Source organism: Erpetoichthys calabaricus, chromosome 3 (genome assembly GCF_900747795.2).
Source record: "Erpetoichthys calabaricus chromosome 3, fErpCal1.3, whole genome shotgun sequence".
NCBI classification, from domain to species: domain Eukaryota; kingdom Metazoa; phylum Chordata; class Cladistia; order Polypteriformes; family Polypteridae; genus Erpetoichthys; species Erpetoichthys calabaricus.
In genome coordinates this window covers 284,238,108-284,262,015 of record NC_041396.2, presented here as the reverse complement: position 1 = coordinate 284,262,015, position 23,908 = coordinate 284,238,108, and the positions used below count along the sequence as shown (strand labels likewise).

Below are 23,908 nucleotides of genomic sequence, written 5' to 3'. Positions count from 1 at the left end.
TGCATTTACAAATGGCAATGGAAAGTATAGTACATTAGAGTGAGGCTAAGCATAGTCCAAGTGAATAAATATACTCTACTTTGCTCTGAGGACATTTGTTTCGCGGTTCACTATTACAGGAAATAGATGTACACAGGAAGTGGATTTAGAGGTTTTGTAAGTAAAACTGACTCTTTCAAAAGATGAAATATGTACTCCTTTAAAAGCTTTAGGTGCTACACATTATATGACAATGTTGAATGTATAAGATGAAAGTTCCCTGTCTTTTTTCTCCTCCACTATAATGTACACATCTTTGTCACAATATAAAAATGAAAGACTCAAATGTTGCTTGATAAACAAAACCCTTTACCGACCCAATTTTTCAATGTGTCAGCCCAGAGCCACAACTTTGAAGCACTATAAAACACTCACTTCCTCATAATGCCATTTGAGACTGCAGCAGCAATGGGTGACATCTATGTGAATAATGAGGATTTCCACTGTTCATCTACATTGTCATCTTCCATGAAACAGGGAAGGCAGATAACATCATGCAAAAGCACTCTAAAACATGAGACACAAGTAGAAAATGTCTATATGACTCTTGAAGACTTGAGTGTATGTAATTCTGCCTCTGCCAGCAACCCTAAAACTAAAGAGACCAGCATTTCAATCAAAGAACGAGAACAAAGTCCATGTCATAAGAGAGAGGCAGGTAAGTGGGTTTTGCTCTTTATCCCCACTTCATTGCTTTTACTACATCACAATTTTTACTTCCAATTAATATCCCAATTTAATTTAAACTTTTGCTAGACCTGAGAAGCATGGAAGCACAGTAGTTTTAACACTGCTGTCTCTCTGATCCAGAACACCGAATCCCAATCACTGTCTGTGTGGTATTTAAACATTCTACCTGTGTTCATATGGGTTTTTCTCAATATATAACCATTTTCTTTCACAGGTTGTTTAACTGGAAACACGTACATGGCCAAATGTAACAATACTGTATACTGCAAGGGACTGGCAATCCCTCTGAGGTTTGTTCCTTTAAGAAATCTAATGGTATCTTGATACGATTCCGATGTCCACTACTCTTAAACTGATATAAATGAGCTTAAAATTTTTTTTGGATGCTTCAGAAAGTACTTAGTCTCTGTGTTTCAAAAATCTGCACTCATGTTACATGGACACAGTAACAAAAAATGATAAAATAAAGTAAGGATATTAATGGTAATTATTAACCATTGGTAATGTGTACAGTGCTCCAGTGCTCTCTACAGTAAGAACAATCAGGTTCAATTCATGTTATTTGCAAAAGGAGATAAAAAAAGTGCATTTATGATACTGAAAAGGGCAGAATAACTCAGTCTCAGTAGGCTTTTCATCTATGGAAGTGCATTGCATTCATCAAAGAAAAGAAAAGAAAATGGTGGACATTTCCTCGTAATTATGACTTATGAGATAAAATAGTAAGATAATTATGAGATAAAGACTTTGCATTTATGATTTAGTATCTCATGATTATAAGAAGATAAGGATCTCATAATCGTGACTTAAAATCTCATAATTATGACATAAGGATGACATAATTATGAACTTAATAGCTCAAAATTGCAAGATAAGATTGCATAATTATGAGATTAGATCAAATGAAATGCTCTTATCTCATAATTATGAAATCTTATCTTGTAATTATGATATACTAAGTCATACTTATGAGATCTTATCTCGAAGATAATAAATTATCAGTCAGTCATTACCCAACCCACTATATCCTAACACAGGGTCACGGGGGTCTGTTGGAGCCAATCCCAGCTAGCACAGGGTGCAAGGCAGGAACAAATCCCGAGCAGGGTGCCAGCCCACTGCAAAACACACACACAATGTAGGATCACCAATGCACCTAACCTGCATGTCTTTGGACTGTGGGAGGAAACCCACGCAGACACGGGGAGAACATGCAAACTCCACGCAGGGAGAACCCGGGAAGCGAACCCGGGTTTCCTTACTGTGAGGCGGCAGCACTACCACTGTGCCACCATGCCGCTGATAATAAATTGCCAAGTCATAATTACAACATCCTTATCTTCTTATAATCACAAATTATGAGATACCAAGTCATAATTACGAGGTAACGCCCACCATTTTCTTTTTTCACATCTTTTTCACATTTTCATTTTCACATTTTCTTTATGGCTTCCACACCTTTCCAAATGACAATGTTAATTGAAAGTTAACTCTTGCTAATGTGACTTATTGAGATGGTTTCCTGCTGTGGCACTGCAGGCTTTACTCAGTTATTCTTTCTATGATGGAAGCCGTCAACTATGTGTTGTTTGCACCTCAGTATAATAAGAACATCACTCTTTTTTTGACCAAACATGATTCTAGCATGTGGGGCCTACTACATGTAGGACAGGAATAAACCCCAAATGGAATGCCAGACAGCCCATAATAAACAAATCAATCCATCCATTACCCAACCCGCTATATCCTAAACACAGGGTCACGAGGGTCTGCTGGAGCCAATCCCAGCCAACACAGGAGACAAATCCCAGGCAGGGTGCCAGCCCAGCACAGGACACATGCACACCAAGGACAATTTAGAATCACCAATCCACCTAACCTGCATGTCTTTGGACTGTGGGAGGAAACCAGAGCGCCCGGAGGAAACCCACGCAGACTCGGGGAGAACATGCAAACTCCACACAGGGAGGACATGGGAAGCAAACCCAGGTCTCCTAACTGCGAGGCAGCAGCACTACCACTGTGCCACCATGCCGCCCTTAAACAAATCAAGTCAAATTTTTTTTGTCACAAATGATAAATTCAGGACAATATGTAGTGAAATGCTTAAGCGCTCAACTCCAATGACTGGGGTTTTAGGAAGAATATAAAGGGACAATAACATTAATACATTACTTTAGGAATATCAAGTTTAAAAGACAGATAGATAGATAGATAGATAGATAGATAGATAGATAGATAGATAGATAGATAGATAGATAGATAGATAGATAGATAGATAGATAGATAGATAGATAGATAGATAGATAGATAGATAGATCTAAAAAGAAAGAAGCCCCTATAATTATTTCTTGACACAATTCTGAATAATTCGTTAGCTGAAAGTCCTCAGTGTTAGTGTGTCATAGAGATGATGTGCAGCATTGTTCATAATGGCACTCTGTTTTATTTTAACTCTCTCCTTTGCTATGATCTCCCGGGGTCCTTAGTGTGTCACATAACTGCATTTGCCCTTTAAATTAGCTTATGGATTCAGTCGACTTCTCATCCAGTGATGTTACCAGCCCAGCACACCACAGCATAGAAAATTGTTCCAGCCATCATAGAGTCATAGAAGATTTGAAGGATGTCACTTCCACCATTAATGGAACACTATCCCCTAAAGAAAAAGAGCCTGCTCTTTCTTTCTTCCTTGCTGCTTCTTTCTTTATAGTTCCTCTGTGTCACAAGATCAGTCCAAGCTGTCATTAATGTGGACCACCAAGGACCTGTAAGAATGGACCACCTCTACATTCACTCCTTGAATAGTGACCGGACATAGACGCTCTTTGGTGCAGTGAAAGTCAGTAACCCTTGGTTTTATTGATGTTAAGTTGCAGACAATTCTCTTTGCACAAAGAAACAAACTTCTCCTCTGTCTCATCACTCTTATCAATCCACCCCATAATTCAGTAGTTCTCAATCTGTGGGGCGGGCCCCCCTAGGGGGGCGCGAAGTAACAAAAAGGGGGGCACGAAGATGTGAAAAAAAGAAAACAAAAATCAAAAATATGAAAAATACGTCTATTGAAACCAAAATAAATTAACTTAAACTACATTCTAATACTAGAAAAATAAGTATAGAGTTAGATAAATGTCGATAAAAGTTAAGTAGGTATAATAAAATATGCATGTATGATATATCATTAATTAAAAAAGAACAAATTGGTATTAGTGGGCTCCTTTCAAAAAAACCTTAGGGGGGGCACGATTAAAACTGTTATGAAATTTCGGGTCGCAAATACTTAAAGGTTGAGAAACGCTGCCATAAGTGCAGAATCATCTGAGAATCTCTGCAAGTGACATGACCTGGTGTTATATTTGTAGTCTGAGGTGTACAAAGTGAACAGAAAAGAAGACAGGCCTGTTCCTTGTGGTGCTTCAGTGTTGTTCACATCCGTATCAGAAACAAAGTCCTTGAGTCTCACAAACTGCAATCTACTTGACAGATAGTCCATTATCCAAGACACCTTAGGCTCATCTACCTGCATACCTCTGAGTTTACCCCATGGGTTGCTGGATGGTACTGAAGGCACTGGAGAAATCAAAAAACATAATCCTCATAGTGCTGCCAGCTTTGTCCAGGTGAGAACAGGCTTTGTGGAGCAGAATGATAATTGCATTCTCCACTCTCATCTTTGTCCTATAGGCAAGCTGCAGTGAGTCCTAGTGGTCTACCACAAGAAGACTCATATAGTCCAGGATCAGTCTCTGAAAGGTCTTCATGATGTGACATATAAGTGCCATTGGTCTGTAGTCATTAGGTGATGAGATACTTGCTTTCTTTGCAACAGGGACAATGCTAGATGTTTTCCACAGCAGTGGCACTTTCTGGAGCCTTATGGAAAGACTGAACAAGTGACAGACGACACCACAAAGTTGGCCAGCACAGGCCTTAACAACTCAAGGACTGACTCCATCTTGTCACACAGCTTTTCCAGTATGTAGACTCCTCAGTTGTCTCCTTACGTGGTACTTAGTTATGGAAAGTGAATACTGATGGTCAGAGGTGGCGTTGTCACTGGCCATTTAATTTCATTAGGTATGGGTTTTTGATGTATTAGGGATGGCGTGGGGAGACTGGTAATTAGAAGAAGGTGGAAGTGAGAGTGAATTATTACCTTCATGTTATTCTGAATTTGTTTTCTATTTTACCTTTGTAAGCTTACTGTTCACTGTTTTTTCTCATTCAGGAGACCTTTCAGCTCCTTAGTAACTCAGGGTTTGTTGTTTGGAAAGCAACATACTGTCTGTGGTTACCATTGAATCGACACAGAAGTTAATATAGTCTGTAACGCAGTGACAGAGTCCTTCAATACTGTCTCAATGTGACACACACATCATTCCCAATCTGTCATTTGGAAGCAGTCACTCAGTGTCACTTCACCCTTCTGGCTCCACTTCCTTACTATTCTGGCGGTAACAAGATTCCATCAATAACAGGCTTGTAGCTTAGAATGAGATGATTTAGGCTGTGGTCAGATTTGTGTGTCAGTAGTTTACATTTATTGGCATCTTAAATAATTGAATATAGCAGGTCCAACTTCTCATTTCCTTGAGTGGAAAAAGACAGATTTGAACTATGTCAATATTCCAAAGTCACATGGTTGAAGTCACTACATATAATACCTGCAGGGTCAGAGTGAGACATCATTAAAGTGTTGCTGACAGAATGAATCATGTTTGTTGCTAAGTCCCCATTTGCGGAGAGAGGAATATAAACATTAATAAGGATGATGTAATATATCTCCCTGGACAAATAATGTGGATGAATTTTAATAGCCAGAATTTCAATATTAGAATTGCAAACTATAGTTTTAACTGTATTCTGGTCCCCTTTACAGCATTCCTCATTCACACAGAAGACCAGCCCACCTTCTGTCTTTTTTCTATACCACACTAGGTCCCTGTCTGCTTGAATAACATGAAAATCTTCCAGCATTAAAACAAAGGAAATTTGCTTTTAATATGTCCTTCTGACCAGAGGTTTGGTTTTCTTCTGTAGGTCATCTACTAATTTTTTTGAAACTTTGAGTGTAAAAGCCTGTACCCTATTTTTGGGCCTTGGCTGGCCTGAAGCCTAACTGTTGAGATTGGGGCCTGGTTTTCGGAGACTGATCCGAAGACTGCAGGTCTGGCTTGTGAGTTTTGAGACTTACATCCTTTTTGAGGTAAATGTGTGACAGAAATCAATATAACTCTTGCAAATGAAAGTAGTGCCTAATTTTTCATGGACTTAATTTGAAGTATATGTCTTTCCTGGAGTTTATTTAACCCATAGAATTCATTTTTGTAGTTTGTTTTTGATAGAAAGATTACTTCAGAAGTTATTAATTTTTTAAAGTTATTTATTCAACACCTTTTTGCTTGATGTACAGGTTGCTATGGCATTGCTATGAATGATATTGAGGTTTACACTGTACGTGTTGTCATAAGAATAGACAGGAGACATCAAAAGATTTGGGGCAGTCCTAGCTACAAAATGGGTTTGTTTAGTTGAGTAGTGTATCAGGTTCAAGTCCAAAACAGAACTGATTCAAATTCGTAAAAATGGCAGCTTTAAAGATGGGAAGTGATGTCTTCATGACCGGAAGTGACATTATCATAGGTTTTTGGAACTGACGTCCTGTATGATGTTAACGTTTACCCCCCCGGGTGGAATTGTAGAGTCGCATAGTTTGGGGGAGGATTGATCTTCTTAGTCTGTTAGTGGAGTAGGACAGTGACAGCAGTCTGTCACTGAAGCTGCTCTTCTGTCTGGAGATGACACTGTTTAGTGGATGCAGTGGATTCTCCATAACTGATAGGAGCCTGCTGAGCACCCGTCGCTCTGCCACAGATGTCAAACTGTCCAACTCCATGCCAACAATAGAGCTTGCCTTCCTCACCAGTTTGTCCAGACGTGAGGCGTCTTTCCTCTTAATGCTGCCTACCCAGCACACCACCGCGTAGAAGAGGGTGCTCGCCACAACCGTCTGAAAGAACATCTCCAGCATCTTATTGCAGATGTTGAAGGACGCCAGCCTTCTAAGGAAGTATAACTGGCTCTGTCCTTTCTTACACAGAGCATCAGTATTGGCAGTCCAGTCTAATTTATCATCCAGCTGCACTCCCAGGTATTTATAGGTCTGCACCATCTGCACACAGTCACCTCTGATGATCACGGGGTCCATGAGGGGCCTGGGCCTCCTAAAATCCACCACCAGCTCCTTAGTTTTAGAGTGGGTCTTATAAGGATAGGACCACAGGTAAAGATTCAGATATTAAAAATAGTATCATATTCATGATCAGCAACTTCAAAATAGCATATATAGTAACAACACTCCACCTGCCTATGTTCCTAGTCCCCATTTTTTTTGAAGTTTTGTGAAAAGGGGTTACTTTGAGCCCTTGTATCCCATTAGGTGGTGAACCCTTGGAGTTAGCTGATGTGGCCTGGACAACGTCAAGTCCTTCTAATCATTTTTCCTGAAGGTGCCTATGTGTTTTCTATTCATCATAAAGATGTAATTTCCTGCACAAAATATTGTCCAAAAATGGCCTACAAATTAGGGTTTTCTGTTCTAGAGGGTCTACGGTGGGTTGGCACCTGCCTGGGATTTGTTCCTGCCTTGTGCCCTGTGTTGGCTGGGCTTGGCTCCAGCAGACCCCCGTGACCCTGTGTTCGGATTCAGCAGGTTGGAAAATGGATGGCTAGATGGGTCTAGAGGGTCAAAAATAGAGAGAACCCCAAAAAAACCAAATGTCTTACATAACTAGACAACAAGACAAGTTGAATGGTACACCACATGTGAGCGTTTTCTCATACCATCGGACAAAAAAAAAAATGAAATGATTCCAAAGTGTTCATAAGTAATTGTTATGAACACTGTAAAAATGTCTGTCTTTCTCTAAAATTAGTTACAGCAGCAAAAACAACAACATAAATAATCGAAACACTTCTAAACCAGGAGATTTATTAACGTTTAGCAACTTTTCATTCTTTAATCAAGCATTTTAAGTCTACTCTCACATTATCTAAGGAGTAAGAAATGAAACAGTTCCATCTTCTTCCCATGTGGACCTTGATACTGCAGTGTCTTTGGCAGGACGTTTTTGTCCAGTACTTTCTTTTGAGTCCACCAGTCATAGTATTGTGAAATGCCTTAAAACTAATGACCAAATTAGATGGAAACCACACTTAAATTATTTATTTTTAAAATGAAAAAAGGAAAACAAAAGCAAATAAAAACACAGCTGGCTAATACAAAATCTGGTCGCTATTCTTGCCAAATGGATACAACTGGACAGTAATAGCTCAGTTCATAAAGCAGATGCTTTTCAGGACTTCAGTTACTGATACCAGCCACCAGTGAACTGTCCTTCTTTCATTCCTTCCTGGTTTTATTCTTTTCAAATGTCACAGTACAGGAATAAAATCTCCTTCTCACCTCTTCTGACTTCACTGTATGTGCTGCCCAACAGGTTCATTCACTGAACAGGGCAGGTATTCCCTAAAAAGGAAAACAGGCCTTAAGGCATCTGGTAGTCTCAGACTCCTTTCCAGTGGTTTCAACTGTGATTTGAGCTAATTTTGTTTAAAGAAGGCAAATCGAACTGTGAAAATGGAACTAACTGGGCCTCTAACTGACATCTTCAGATGGTGCACTTTACAGAAAAGTATATGAAATAAAGATATTTTTGTTTTTGCTGTATACTATGTGGATAGGTGTGCTCTTGAGCCATCTTCAAACCCAAAATAATTCATAAGGAGGTCAAAATAATAGAACAAGGGAGATTCATTAAGACAACCATAACAGGATGTATTAAAGTTTAAACGAAGAAAAAACAGTACTCTGGACCTTCCTGATAAAGATCTGGGAATCCAAGCTATCACTAGAGTGGCTTATGAACTTGCAAATGTCGGTGTGCTATGCCTAAGCATGAATCATGATCCCTTTTACCTCTTATCTCTCCATCTCTGTCTCTCAGTCTCATTCTGGCCACATTGCTTTGTGACTCACTTAAAGTGATAGAGCTCACATTAAAGAAATATGGAAATAAACTTACTGCACTGATCCTCTTAACATCCTTGATGCATTCGCTATGGAAAACAACTTCTAGCAGTTTGTTAATCAATGTGTGCTGCTAGCTACAGTGCTGGACTAGAAAGCACCAACTTGCCAGTTCCATCCTCATCTCTTCTTCATTCCATAACCCTGACGGTATTTCTTAATCTGTCATGGATCACGTCATGGAAATAAGGAAATGGCTGTCCTATACTGGTATTCATTAGGGAAAATAAAATAAGCTATTTGTATTCTCTACACTGTGTTTCTTGGAGAAGATACTATCTCAGTATGTCACCTAGAATCTAGTTGTTGAAATGTGTTACCAGTTGGGGAGCACCAGTTATGCCTTATTTATATGTAGTACATTTGTTACTACTGTTTTTATTTATTTATTTATTACCTTCTATTCCAAATTATTACTCTCTGCTGAAATAGGCTCCAGCCCCAACAACCCAGCATAGAACTAAGCAGGCTTTGAAAAAGGAAATGCTATGGTATTCACTTATCTATTATTTATTTATCTGTTTATTAATTTTTTACTTATCTATTATAGTATAGTATAGTTCTTCCCCTGTCTTGCACTTGGTCTGTGGTTATGTATTTGTTGCACCACAGTCCTGGGGAACGTTATTTCATGCCACTGTATGCTACAATATGGTGTATGGATTTTATGACAATAAAGCCACTAGGCTTTGCCTGACAAATGGTGTCATATAAAATGTGGCCTATGGGCTGAGATTTTAGACGGCAATGCACAATTATCAATGAACAATGAACAATAATCTTATAGCTATGCTTTATAAGGTAACTTGAACCAGTATTGACTTCAGAAGTGTGTTGTGTACTATAAAATAAATGTAGTTTTTTATTAAGAAAAATAACAATTTACTTTTTGGTATCAGGAATTATTAAATTTGGGGGGGTGATGACATACCAGCCTGGAGAAAATAAAATGTAATTGCTGCCACTTACAGCCCATGTGGCGTGTCTTGTTCTTTTGTTTCTGCAGGATGCTGTGGTCTGTCTGCTGGCTCTTGCTGTTGGGTAGTGACATCTCTTTTTGTGTTGCTGGTTATTTTATTGGTTGCCTTTGTAATTTTCATTATATATGGTAAGTATCATCAAGGTAAATGATCCTTTTGATATTTTAAAATAGAAGCATTTAAGAATATGAGAAATTTGACAAACAAGAGAAGACCATTCAATCTTTCAAGTTAAATTTGTTTAGCTAATAGCTACGTTGTCCCAATATTTTCTGTACTTTGTGGCCCTAATGATATTAATTAATTTTTTCATACTTCCAAAAGTTTAAAATAATCGAATGCCGCCTTTAATCAGCATAAAAAAAAAAAAACTTTTAAACTTTTTCTGGTAGGGATGAATGGGGCTATTAAAATGACCTTTAAATCTAATTACAATAAATTCTTAGATACTTTCTTCTAATGTACTCAAAGACTGGTGACATCACAATACTAGCAATGAGAGTTGTTGTCTATAAACAACATATTGGAGACCATGTATTTGTAATACAAAATAATGGAGCCAGAGCAAGAAATTCTTACAAAGTGGTGGTGTGCTGATAACATAAAAACATTATACATAAAAAATAAATTAATAGATAAGACATAAATTTGGCGAGCACAGTGGCGCAGTGGTAGTGCTGCTACCTCGCAGTACAGAGACCACAGTTCATGTCCTGGGTCCTGCCTGCGTGAGTTTTCTCTGGGTGCTTCGGTGTCCTCCAACTGTCCAAATATGTGCAGGTTAGGTGAACTGGTGATGTTAAACTAGCCCTGGTGTCTGGGTGTGTGTGTTCGCCCAGTGATGGTCTGGTGCTCTACCTATGTTTTGTTCCTGCCTTGCATCTAATGCCATCCAGAACAAGCTCCAGCTCCCCCTGTGACCCTATTCAGGACTAAACAAGTTAGAAACTGACTGACAGAAATTTGAAATACAGTGATCCCTCGCTATATCGCGCTTCGCCTTTCGCGGCTTCACTCTATCGCGAATTTTATATGTAAGCATATTTAAATATATATCGCGGATTTTTTGCTGGTTCGCGGATTTCTGAGGACAATGGGTCTTTTAATTTCTGGTACATGCTTCCTCAGTTGGTTTGCCCAGTTGATTTCATACAAGGGACGCTATTGGCAGATGGCTGAGAAGCTACCCAACTTACTTTTCTCTCTCTCTTGCGCTGACTTTCTCTGATCCTGACGTAGGGGGTGTGAGCAGGAGGGCTGTTCGCACACCTAGACGATACAGACGCTCTCTAAAAATGCTGAAAGATTATCTTCACGTTGCTGCCTTCTGTGTGTAGCTTTTAAGTATACTGCACGGTGCTTCGCATACTCAAAAGCTCAAAGGGCACGTATTGATTTTTGACTTTGTTTTTCTGTGGCTCTCTCTCTCTCTCTCTCCCTGCTACTGACGGAGGGGGTGTGAGCTGCCGCCTTCAACAGCTTTGTACCGCAAGCCAAACAGCCCTACTGATTTGTTTGTTTTCCTCTCTGTTTCCTTTGAAGAGGAAGATAAGTTTGCATTCTTTTAATTGTGAGACAGAACTGTCATCTCTGTCTTGTCATGGAGCACAGTTTAAACTTTTGAAAAAGAGACAAATGTTTGTTTGCAGTGTTTGAATAACGTTCCTGTCTCTCTACAACCTCCTGTGTTTCTGTGCAAATCTGTGACCCAAGCATGACAATATAAAAATAACCATATAAACATATGGTTTCTACTTCGCGGATTTTCTTATTTCGCGGGTGGCTCTGGAACGCAACCCCCGCGATGGAGGAGGGATTACTGTAATTGCATAAAAAGACTCAGATTCCAGACAAGCAGTAGTTTTCATTTTGCCGACCTGCGCCACCACCACCACCTAATCAAAGCACCATGATGTCCCCACATTGATGGGTCAAAGGCCAGAAGTCCTTGTGACCGTCATCATCAAGTCCTTTCATGAAAACCCTGAATACCATGAGGACTGATTGATGTAATTTATGTTAGGTAGAATGCCTAGAGGGAGCTGGGTGGTCTCGTGGACTGGAACCCCTGCAGATTTTATTTTTTGTTTTTTTGGTTTTTCTGTCCTCCCTGGCCATCGGACCTTACTCTTATTCTATGTTAATTAGTGTTCTGTTATTTTAATTCTTACTTTGTCTTTTTTCTCTTTCTTCATCATGTAATACACTTTGAGGTACATTATTTATATGAAAATGTTCTATATAAATAAATGTTGTTGTTATGCTACTTAGACACACAACCAATTGCCGTCCATGTGATGTTTGCAAGTTCTTTCTTCTTCTTGAGCACCACTTTCTTCTCAGGTTATGAAGATATTTAGTCAGATAGAATAGAAATTGGCCAGCTGTAATCATAAGAACTCCTAGTTAGCAAGTGTTATTTATGTTCTTTATTAAATTAGCACAATAATTTCTTACATACATTCATCTATCAATTTATTGCATCCATTCTTTTTTAAACTCTCTCCATTCATTATAGCAGTGGCTGTGGGTTTTTATTTCAACCACTTTCTTGATTAGTAGCCCTATACAGCTGTAATCCAAGTAATCTTCTTCCACCTTCATTTTAAATAACTTGTTTACTTTCTCGTATATGTAGTATAGAGGGAGTAGAGTAATTGTGAAAAAATTTGACCTCTAGATTTTGATGAATCTCCATGTTTTATGCGCTCCTGAACACATTTTGACCATTTTTGCAATTATACCTGTGTGTGTTTGTGTGTATATATGGAAACTTGAAAACACTTTGAGCTAGATAAATGAAATTTGGCATATGGGTGTTATATCAAAACTAGTCATTTAGCCCGTTACAATAACGGGTGCTAGAACAGTAGTGCATAAACATTAGTAGGAACAGTCTATATTAAATGGCAAGGGACTTTGACCTCATTCTTTTTGTTGGTCGTATTTTTCTTTCTTTCACCCTTTCTTTTGTTGATGTTTACTTGCTGAGCTGATTGTTCTTCGTGGGCTGCCGCTGTGTATTGTGTGTGTTTAATTTTCTGTGACAGTAATACTGTCTTGTACGTCTGCTGGCTTGTACGTCTATAATATACCTTTAATTTTCTCTGGCGGTAATACAGGCATGCGCGTCGGTAATATGCCTTTAATCTCCTCTGACAGTAATACCGGCTTGTATGTGGCTGTAATACGCGTCACTGTATTGTGTACCTTTAATTTCCTCTCGCAGTAATACTGGTTTGTATTTCCGTAAAACGCCTGTAATTTTCTCTGACAGTAATATCACGCATCGCACCGTGCCCTGCGCATGCACACTTCACCAGAAGACACCCACACACGGACACCTGGACGCACATAGGGATTTTATTAAAGAGGATGTTAGTTTTCTATCAATTCTTTGGGCAAAATACGTCAACCAGAAGTGGTACTTTGTGTGAACACATTTCAAAATTTTTCAAATAAACTGGTACATTTAATATAATTGAAATTATATTACGATCAATGAAATCATTGTTGTGTCATTTTTCCTGTAAGAGATTGTTTTTAATTAAAGTATAGATATTCTTTAAGATGTAAAATTTTAAAATTGACATTACCTTACCTTTCTGATTTGTGCTACGCATTTACTTCTTTGTCCTTACTTTTAGTTCCACGTATTGTATTTCATAAATGTTTTGTTGATCTTTTATCAGTTTTGTACTGTTTGTGAATTAATTGACATTTCTTCTAATTTTCTGTATTTTTTGGAATGTCTAATTACTCATCTTATTTAGTAAAACTTTATTAACTACATTGCACGTATTATTATTTTTAACTGTTATTTAACTTTTCAACAATGCAAAGAACTTACATGGTACAAGTATAAAATAATACCATAATTGCAAATTTATCTAATCAGGCAAAAGAACAATCAAATAAGCTTGAAATTTTAATAGGCACATGTTTTGTTTTACAAGTTACACTAATTATGTAATCTCTGTGTATACAAGGTAGTTGAGTGGAGAACAAAAATTCAGATCCCTTCACTGCTGTATTGTCTTTGAGTAGCAGCCCAAACACACTTCCTGGAAGGCCACTGTTTTCATTCTAACCAGTTTCTTAATTAGAAGCCAGTTCTTGCTGTTAATGAAACACATTACTTAATTTTCTGGCCAGCTAGTGCTCTTGTTTTGTCTCACCACACTTTTCTAAAATGATTATCTGTCTTCTTTTTGAGAGCAATATCCAATTGTTCTATGGAGCAGAGATTTTTCAATATTTCAGGAACCTTCACTTATTTTCCATTTCATTTTATGTATACAAATATTATGTGGTGGAAACACAGGAGCAAAAGTTATCACATTAGCTCATCCAGTAGCAGTAGTTATGGTTTACTAATTATGAAAGTGACTGGAGTAAAAACCTGCATTCATTGTGGCCCTCCAAGATCTGAGTTTGACACCCCTGCATTGCAGGTTCAAAGGGAGTGTGTAAAGCCGTAACTGATGCTGAATGAATAAATATGTGCCATTTTAAGGCACACTTACTCACACAAATGCACTCATATAGGGTCAGTTCAAAAACAACGGTTAATCTGATCTGAAAGTGTTTGGGAGATGGAAAGAAAACCTGAACAACTGAAGAGAAACCTGCCTAAGCAGGGGTACCATTCCACAGGGGTGTTAAATTTGGTAATAGAAATGATCTAGAAGTAGAACTGCTGCTTCCCCCTGATGAAGAAGGACCAGTTGAGATGATTTGGGTATGTGGTTAGAATGAAGTGTGGCAATGGCAGCCCACTGAGAGAAGACTGAGGGTCATAATCAGGAGTCCTGGCCTGTCCTGAGAGTGTCTGGTTGTTCCACAAGATATGTTTAACAAAGATGCTGGGGATAGGAAGGCCAGGCTAGTCCTGCTCATCAAGTTATTGCTGTGACCCACACCAGTTCAGGACTGCACTTTGACAAGGCGACCCAACAGATAATATAGAATGAAAATGATGATATTAATGATGGCATTGCTTTTTTTAATTAACAGCTGAAAATAAATTACAGGATATGAAAAAGACCCATGCCAACTTATCAGCAAATCAATTCTCCATAAAAGAGGAGCTCAACCAGCTGAGGCATAACTTCACCTATTTGTCATCAGAACACCTGAGTCTTCAAATTAATTACAGCAGACTTTTAGGTAAGTAAAACATAATATTATTTTTGAGAAATAAAAATGATAAATATAACATAGTGAGTGCTAGATATCTAAACATTATTCATCAATTTCAACAAGAACTGTCATGCTTTATGAATGTAAATGAACTTACATCAAGCCCTATCCATGGAAATTATGATTGATTTATTCCACCAAATTTTATTGCAGTCAAAATCAATCTAGTTCCAGAGTTATTATATTATTGGGTTATATAATAACTGTTTATATTAAGTATATATGTAATAATGGAATGTTGAAGAGAACTTTTCATAAATTTTAATCAAAAGGATTAGTAAATGAAACCAGACAGTGAAGTTTGCTTTATAGAAAAGGACATATCCATGTGCTCAGTTTTTCTTACAGTTAATTATCCCTTACCAATCTAGAAATATTAAAATTTAACATTAAGCTCATCTGAACATTGTGTGGAGCAACATTTTTATGGACTATCACTTGATTGAAGTGAGACAACTATGATGGTCACATGCAGCATCCTGTTCCAGTATTAGATGTCGTTTGAAGTTTGGGCTTTGTCTCCATGAACCGCAAAACACAGGATTACCATTTAACCCTAAAGACCACAATGGAAACCGGATAAATATACATAAACAGTTATGCATTATCAGAAGCAAATTATTAGTACTTGTGCCTTTTGTTAAGAAAATTGCACTAAAGAGAAATAAGTGTCATATACTTGATTAATTCTTTTATCCAAGGTTACGTACAAGATCAAGATAAAACAGAACGGTTTACACATCAGAACGTTCTACTCCTTGTTAGGGCACTTTTGATGTGATTTTTACATTATTTCACACCTCTGGTTCATAAAAAATTTAATTTGTTTCAAAATTTTGATTCCATTTTCTTTAAGAGTTGTATAGTTCCTTAAATAATCTAGCCACCAGAGGGGCAAACCAACCCAATTTGGTGCCAGTCCCAAGCTCGGATACATAGACAGGGTTACTGTCAGGCAGGGCATCTGACTGTAAATCATGAGCAGAAAACCATAATGATGGAATCAATCCAACCAGCTTCGGAAAATGCTAGGGAGTACCCCCTAGACGACTCACAGGGGCCTCGCCTGACCTCTTTGGAAAGTGAACGAGGGCTACCGGTCCAGGGGCAGGCCCAGCTAAAGCAATTGGTCCAGAAGAAGAAGACAGGGGAGGGGAAGGAAAAGGGTATGTTAAAGGTAAGAGTAGGGACACTGAATGTTTGTATAATGACTGGGAAAGGAGGAGAGTTGGCAGGTTTCATGGAAAGAAGGAAAGTAGGAGTGTTGTGTGTGCAGGAAATGAAATGGAAGTGGAATAAGGCAAGAGAATTGGGAGTTGTTGTACAGTGGAGCAACTGAACAAAGGAGAAATGGTGTAGGTACAAGTAAAGTAGTATCCAAAGAACTAAAAGATAGTATTGTCAGTGTGAACAGGAGGAGTGATAGGGTGATAAGTGTCAAGCTGGGCCTTAGTGAGACTGTAGTTAATGTCATTTGCTCCTCAAGTGTGCTATGAGGAAAAGAAAAATGACATTTCCTGGGCACAAATGGATGAAGAGCTTGAAGCAGTACAAGAGAGAGAAAAAGTGGTGGTTGGTGGTGATCTAAATGGGCTTGTGGGAAAGAGTAGAGAAATGATAGAAAGGGTACATGGAGGGTGGAGAGTAAGAAAGAGAAATGGCGAAGGGGAGAGGATGGTAGATTTTACCGTGTTGGTAATGATTAACACATTTTTTGAAAAGAAAGTAAATCAGCTTGAGATATACAATAGTAGTGGAAGGGAAAGTCAAACAGACTTTTCAAATGTGTAGAACATCTCATTTGAAAGACATAAACAATTGTAAGGTCATAAATAGGGAAATTGTGACAGTGCAGTATAAAGTGGTGGTAATGGACTGGGAGATCAGAATCAGCAGGAGGATAAAACCAGAGAAAGCAGCACCAAAGATAAAGTGGTGAAGATGAAAAGAGTAAGGACTCAATGAAGCACAGTCAACTGAGAGTGTGGAGGAGTGGTGGGAGAAGAATAGCAAAGTTTTTTTAAAAGCAGGTGAAGAGGTGTTGGAAGGAGGAAGGAGTCCGCTTAGGGACACAGAGACTTGGTGGTGGAACAGAGAGATGCAGGATGCGATAAAGGCTAAGAAAGGGGCTAAGGAGATATAGTACAAATCTGAGGAAAACAGATAAATATATAGGCTGAAAAACAAGAAGGCAAAGAGGACGGTGGCAAGAACCAGGCACAAGCTTTGGAGAAGCTGTGTGAAAAATTGGGGACAAAAGAGGGAGAATGAATGATTTTTAGAATAGTGAAGAATAGGAATAAGGCTGGAAAGGATTTTACTCAGATAAAACAGGAAGATGAGCAATGTGTGGTCTTGAGTGAACATGATAGGATCAAGAAAAGGTGGAAGATGTACTTTGTATATTTGTTGAATGAAGAAATCTAAGGGTAGTACTTAGGAATGGAGTCCCTAATGAAGGGCTTGTACCAAGAATAAGGAGGGATGAAGTAAAGGTGACTCAGAAAGGAATGAAAAATGGAAAGGCAACAGGACTGCATGAAATTCCAGCAGAAGTGTGGAAGAGCTTAGGAGAAGAGGAAGTAGTTGTGTTGTGGTATCTAATGCAGAAGATCTATGAAGAGGAATGAATTTCAGAGGAGTGGAGGAAGTAAAAGACAGGGTGATACTCAGGATCGTAGAAACTAAAGAGAGATAAAGCTGATGTTGCATGCAATCAAAAGTTTGGAAAGGGTTATAGAGAAAAGGCATGGGAAGAGACCACTATAGAGGAGGAGCAGTTTGGTTTTATTCCAGGGAGAGGAACAATTGATTCAGTCTTTGCATTGAGACTGCTCATAGAGAAGAACCAAGAAAAATAGAAAAGATTACACATTATGTTTATTGATTTAAAGAAGGCTTATGATAGGGTGCCAGCCCAAGAGATGTAGAGGTACACGAGAGACAAAGCAGTACAAAAGAAGTATGTGATGACTGTTCAGGATATATATGAGGGAATGAAAATGTCACTTAAAAGCAGTGTTGGTGAAACATACAAGATCCCAGTTAGAGTAGGTCTTACCAGGGATCTCCTTTAAGTCCTTGCTTCTTTGATCTGGTTATGGATGTGTTGAGTCGTGGAATAAAAGACCAATCTTCCTGGTGCAGGCTTTTGCTGATGACATTTTGTTGTGCAGCACCAGAGAAGAGAAAGTGGAGAGGAAGTTGAAAGAATGGAGAAGGGTTTTGAAAGATAGAGGATTGAAGATAAATAGGAGGAAGATAGAATCTTTAAGGTTTAATGATGATCAATATTCACAAGTTAGCCTGCAGGGAGATCTATTGAAAAGAGTTGATATGTGTAAATGTCTAGGATCACTGGTAGCCCAAGATGGAGAATTAGATGCAGAGATAGCCCATAGAGTGCACAGTGGACTGAACAATTGTAAGAAGATGTCAGGAGTATTGTGTGATTGAAGAATTAAGGTGAAGGTTAAAGGTGAGGCTTTTAAGACAGTGGCTAGACTTGCAATCATATATGGAGCTGAGACACTGACAGTAAAGTGAGCTCAGGAGAAGAAGTTAGATGTGGCAGAAATGAGAATGTGGAGATGTGAAGTTACAAAAAAGGATAAAATAAGAAATTGGAAATGCAGAGGTACAACAAAAGTGGGAGAGATATCTAAGAAAGCCACGTGATAGCAGGCTGAAGTGGTATGGACATGTGATGAGGAGAGACAATGAATATGTGGGAAAAAGAGTGATGGGAATAAGTGAGGGTGGCCAAAGCAGATGTGGATGTATAAAATAATGGAAGATTTGAAAGAAAAGGGTCTGACTGAGAAGGAGGTGCAGGACCAAGCTGTTAGGAGAAGGCTGATGAAGCACATCAACCTCATATAGAAGTGGGAAATTATGAAGAGAAAGAAGAACACTCTAGTTTTTCTCCTACATCCCAAACATTACAGTAGGTTAGCTAATAACTCTACATTAATACAATATTCAACAATATCAATGGTTATGATGCTGCTAAAATAAATGCTTGGATGCTCCACCACCCTAAACCGAATCAAGTAAGTGGTTCAATAATAGGTAGTTGGATAGATTTAGTATTCTTAGATGTGTCATTCATTTTTTTCTTTCTTCTGATAGACAAGAAATGTTCAGTTTGTCCGCAAGGATGGCAGATTCTTAATTCATCATGTTATTACATCTCAACTGATAAAATGAATTGGGCTACTAGTCGAGATGACTGCATAGCTAAAGGAGGGCATCTGGTGATAATTACGGATGAAAGGGAGCAGGTGAGATGAAATTCATATATATTAAGTATCCATCAATATTAAAAAGAAATAAAGAAAAGTAAGAAGGAAACACCAGAGCTCTTGGTCTTTATAGCTGCACTCACATTTACCCTGACAATTTCAAGTTAATAAATGGAAAAAAAGCCTATTAGTAGTTATGCACAAAGGTGATTCTTGTGACTCCGTTTCCTGAGCAATATCTTCAAATATTCTATTACCCAAAAGTTTCACATAGAACTGTAAATATGCATAATTCAACCATACCATGGCTATATAATAAGATTAGAAAAAACTTTGTCATGGAGGGTTGTGATCGAGCAGAATTCCTTCAGTTAAGTAATACATGAAGTATTTTAGCTGCCTTACACCAAGGAGACAGGGGTTCATATCATGGGTCCTGCAAGGAGTTTGAATTTTCTCCCTGTGTCCACATTGGATTCCTCTGGGTGCTCCAGTTTCCTCCCATAGTCCAAAGACATGAATGTTAGGTAGACTGGTGATGCTAAACTGGTTCCCCATGTGTGTTTGTGTTCATCCTGTGATGGGCTGGCACCCTGTCTAGGGATTGTTCTTTCCTTGTCCCAATGCTTGCTGTGATAGTCTCCAGCTTAGAAAATGGATGGATGGATGGATGAAGTATTGAAGGACACCTAGTGGAGGCTAAAGGGATGCACATTCTAGATCAATAGAGGACTAGAACCCTAGTAAAATATCAAAAATCATATTTGTAATCACTAATCTTGAAATAGTGTAAAATGATACCCCACATGCTTATGTTATTTTTAACCTTCTAGGAGTTGCTCTTTGAGGGCTATGACCATGGCTAAAGAATCAGCTATCAAAAATATTAACATATTCGTGATCAGGAACCTCATAATAGCACTCCACATGCCTATATTAACAATCTTTATTTTTTACAAGTTTTGTGACAAGCAGTAGCTTTGACCCTTTTGACCCCAATAAGGAGTAAACCTCTGGGGTCAATTGTTGCAGCCTGTACAACTTCAAGTCTGTCTGGTTATTTTTGCTGAAGACAAATATTTAGTTTACTCTTCATCATAAGAATATACTTTCCTGCACACAACATGGTCCAAAAATGGCCTAAAAATTAGTCTTGAGGTCCAGAAACAGGGGGGAACCCCAAAATGCTTAACATCTTGCAAAACTAATCGTCGGGACAAGTCTAATGGTGTATCATATGTGGGGGTTTTCTCATACCAGTGAGTCAGGAAGAGTCTGACAAGTCAAACTTTAGTGACTTGACAGGGTTATGAGCACATTACAACCTGGATAATAGGCTACCTGGTGGCTCTCTGTCTTAGTATGTTAATTGATATCTGGTAGAAACAGACAGCATGCACATTTGTCTGATTAGAGCAGCTCATATAGAAAATGGCAGAGAGACAGAATTTCTTTGTTGTTCTAAATTTATATTAGTCCAGCTTCCTTGATGTACCTCCTGGACCAATGGGATGTCATAGTGTAGGGTCGACTCCCCTACACTCCCTAAACTCCATCCCAAGTTCAGCATGACTCATCCCCCTTTCCCAGACCATGCTTTGCTCCACCCCAATTTAAAAAAAAAAAAAACAAACAAAAAAACATGCACACAATTAGGTCGTAATTTGTTTCTTTTTCGGAGTTATACTTTTAACTTGTCCCTTTCAGTCCATGCTTTCTTCTTTCTCAAATAATGTAAAAGTGATATTTGGAGTTCATAAAATTCAGTGCCTCTGACATGTCCACACAGTGTCACTCTTTGCAACTTTCTTTTCAACTATCCCCCTCGCTGCCACTACTCAAGTTTGAGAGAATTAACAAAAACTTTATTTTGTGCACATATTAGTTGTTCTATTAAAATGTCCCAGTTCTTTCACTTCGATTACTCTTACTGTGATTTTTGGGTTTACAGTTGGGCGTTGACATTCGAAAGCACTGATGTTTGGTTTTGGCTTTCTTCTCACTTACTCACTCACTCTTGTAGTCATCCCTTTAAACTTCGTTGCCTTTCTCTGACTGAATTGTGGCTTGGAAGTTTGTTCCAAATTGAAAAATCTAACAGTGTAATTGCTGTGAAATTTCCTTCATCAGAGGATATCAGAATGTCATTTACAACATATGGTAGTGCTGTTTCAGTATTATTATTACCAGTGTGGAAGCCAGAGTGGTATTTTGCAAAATTCTGATGTGTAAAGGTAAGACTGAAGCTGAGTGGCAACTACTTTTGCAAGTATTTTGGAGAGAAAGGGTAAATTTGGAATGGGTCTATAATTATGAAGTGTATGTGGGTCTAGCTCTAAGTAATGGTCTGATAATGGCCACATTTAGTGCATCAGGAACTGCGACATTCAGTAATTAACTATTATTAAGGATAAAAATGGGTGCTGCCCGAACCTCTATTTGAACTTTTAATTAGTTTGTTGGGAGTGGTCTAAGGAACAAGTAGTAGATTTCATTTTAGAAAATAAAAGAAATGACTTCCTGTTCTGTTACCAAATTAAAATTACCAAAGCGGTGTGTGCCAGTCGAGACAGGGTTTGCTAGTGTAGCATTAAGTTTGCAAGATAACACTGAGATCTGGAACCTTATATTGTCAATTTTCTCATTAAAGAAGTTCATAAAGTTAGCACTGCTAATGTCTGTGGGTATTTCGCATTGTAGTTCAGAATTCCTATTTGTTAGATTATTCACTCTCTTACAAATAAAGTTGCCTTGTTAAATGATATAGCATTAAGTGCAAACTCTGATTGTATCTTTTCACCTAAACCTTACTTAGTAAATCTGACACTATTCCTTTAGCCGAGGCATCACCAAATGGTAACGCATTCCTTCATAAATAAAGCCACTGCTGTAAACAGTACATGAGGATTACTACTGTTGTATCTATTAATTGAGAATAGTAATCACAGTAGGCTATAAAGAGAGTTTTTTAATACTTTTTAACACTCTATGTCCATTCAAAATGGAAAAAGTGCATCCTTGTTGCTCTTCATCTACACTCCAGTTTTTGACATTCTAATATAAGAGCTTAAGTATTCTCATTAAACCAGGGTGAGTTTCTATGCACTTTAATCACTTTTGTTTTGATAGGAGCTACTGTACCCAAAGCCTTTTTCAAAGTCTCATTATAATTTTATGTTAGCTGATTCAAATTGTTTTCCACAATTATGACTGAGTTTCTCAAAATACAGTATGTACAAATTTTGATTCAGAGTTACAGTATATTTTAGATGGCACACTAGCCTTGTTTTAATCTGTGTGTGTACTGGTAAGAGTAGAGCCAAATCAAATGTAATTAAGTAGTGATCAGAAATAACTTCAATTAAAGGTGTAATATTTAAATTTTGAGTCTAAAGTCTTTAAGTTGCAATTAGATCTAATGTGTGATTGTAAATATGATTCATGCATTGACAACCTGGCAAAACCCTACTGAATTTAACAAATAAATTTAAAAAAATTATAAAAGTGTCAGTTTCTACAACAAAGTATATATTAAAGTCCTCCGTCAACAGTACATGATCATAATTTTTCCCTGAATTGGATAAAAGGCTGCCAAATATAGTCATGAACATCAAATATGGCCTGATGGTCTGTAAACTTACAATTGTGCTGTAATTTGTTTTAATATAGTTTGTCACTAAGAATTATCCCAAGGCCACCTTCTCGACCAGTATCTCTCGATTTATGAAGGAATGCGTTACCATTTGGTGATGCCTCAGCTAAAGGAATAGTGTCAGATTTACTAAGTAAGGTTTAGGTGAGAAGATACAATCAGATTTTGCACTTAATGCTATATCATTTGACAAGGCAACTTTATTTGTAAGAGAGTGAATATTTAGGAAGCAGCATTTTAAACTGCAAGGATGTTTCTGTACTGGTGTTGTTTTTGTATTTAATTTGAATCAAATTACTAATATTTGTACCCTTAAAAAAGGATCTGTTTTTAACTCTTGGCCTAATTATGCGTTTGATTTTTTTGGTCATCAAGTGATTTAGATTTTGTGTCAATAATAAATTTATTAGATGCCCCACAACAGGAATTCTAGGTAGCAGCTACAGGATAGTAACAGGTAGGATAAACAACAGCCTGCAATTTAAGATCACAAGACTGCAGCCTGGATTGTGCTCTGATCAGTCAGCCAGGCAATTTTGCTCTCAAATTTTGAGATGATGCAAATGATTCCCTTCTGTTAGGATGAAGACCATCCATCTTAAATAAATCAAGTCTTTCCCAAAGATCATCCCAGTTTTTCACAAAGGCTATGATTTTATTTGCACACCAGGTTTCTAACCAGCAGTGAAGAGAATACATTCTGCTATAAATCACATTCTCTCTATATAATTTTAGTCAGGGAGCAGACACAATTAAATTACAACACTTTCATTTAGCTTTGGTGCATAAAGACATGAAGTTCCTCTTTAAAAAGTCAAACTGCTGCCAAATTATATTGTTACTTCTGACAGGCATCAATAAAGTAGTTACTTCATTGTCAGCCAGAAAGTCTAATTTAGCCTCAATGTCAGATACCTTTGCCTCTGGGAGACATTTAACTTTAAGTGCTCATTTAAAATAGTTTGGAATTCTAACATTCTGCGCTATGGAGTTGACAGTTATGAGGATT

The 23,908-nt window shown here is 37.9% G+C and overlaps 1 protein-coding gene across 1 annotated transcript in view; it reads left to right on the top strand.

Moving 5' to 3' along the window:
- Positions 1-423: 423 nt before the first annotated feature.
- Positions 424-23,908, top strand: part of LOC127527127 (hepatic lectin-like) — a 35,063-nt gene continuing 11,578 nt past the window's right edge. Inside the window, exons 1-4 of the mRNA XM_051924776.1 lie at positions 424-697; positions 9,828-9,929; positions 14,818-14,970; positions 19,135-19,286. Coding sequence (XP_051780736.1) covers positions 424-697; positions 9,828-9,929; positions 14,818-14,970; positions 19,135-19,286 — 681 coding nt within the window. The remainder of the gene's footprint in view (positions 698-9,827; positions 9,930-14,817; positions 14,971-19,134; positions 19,287-23,908) is intronic.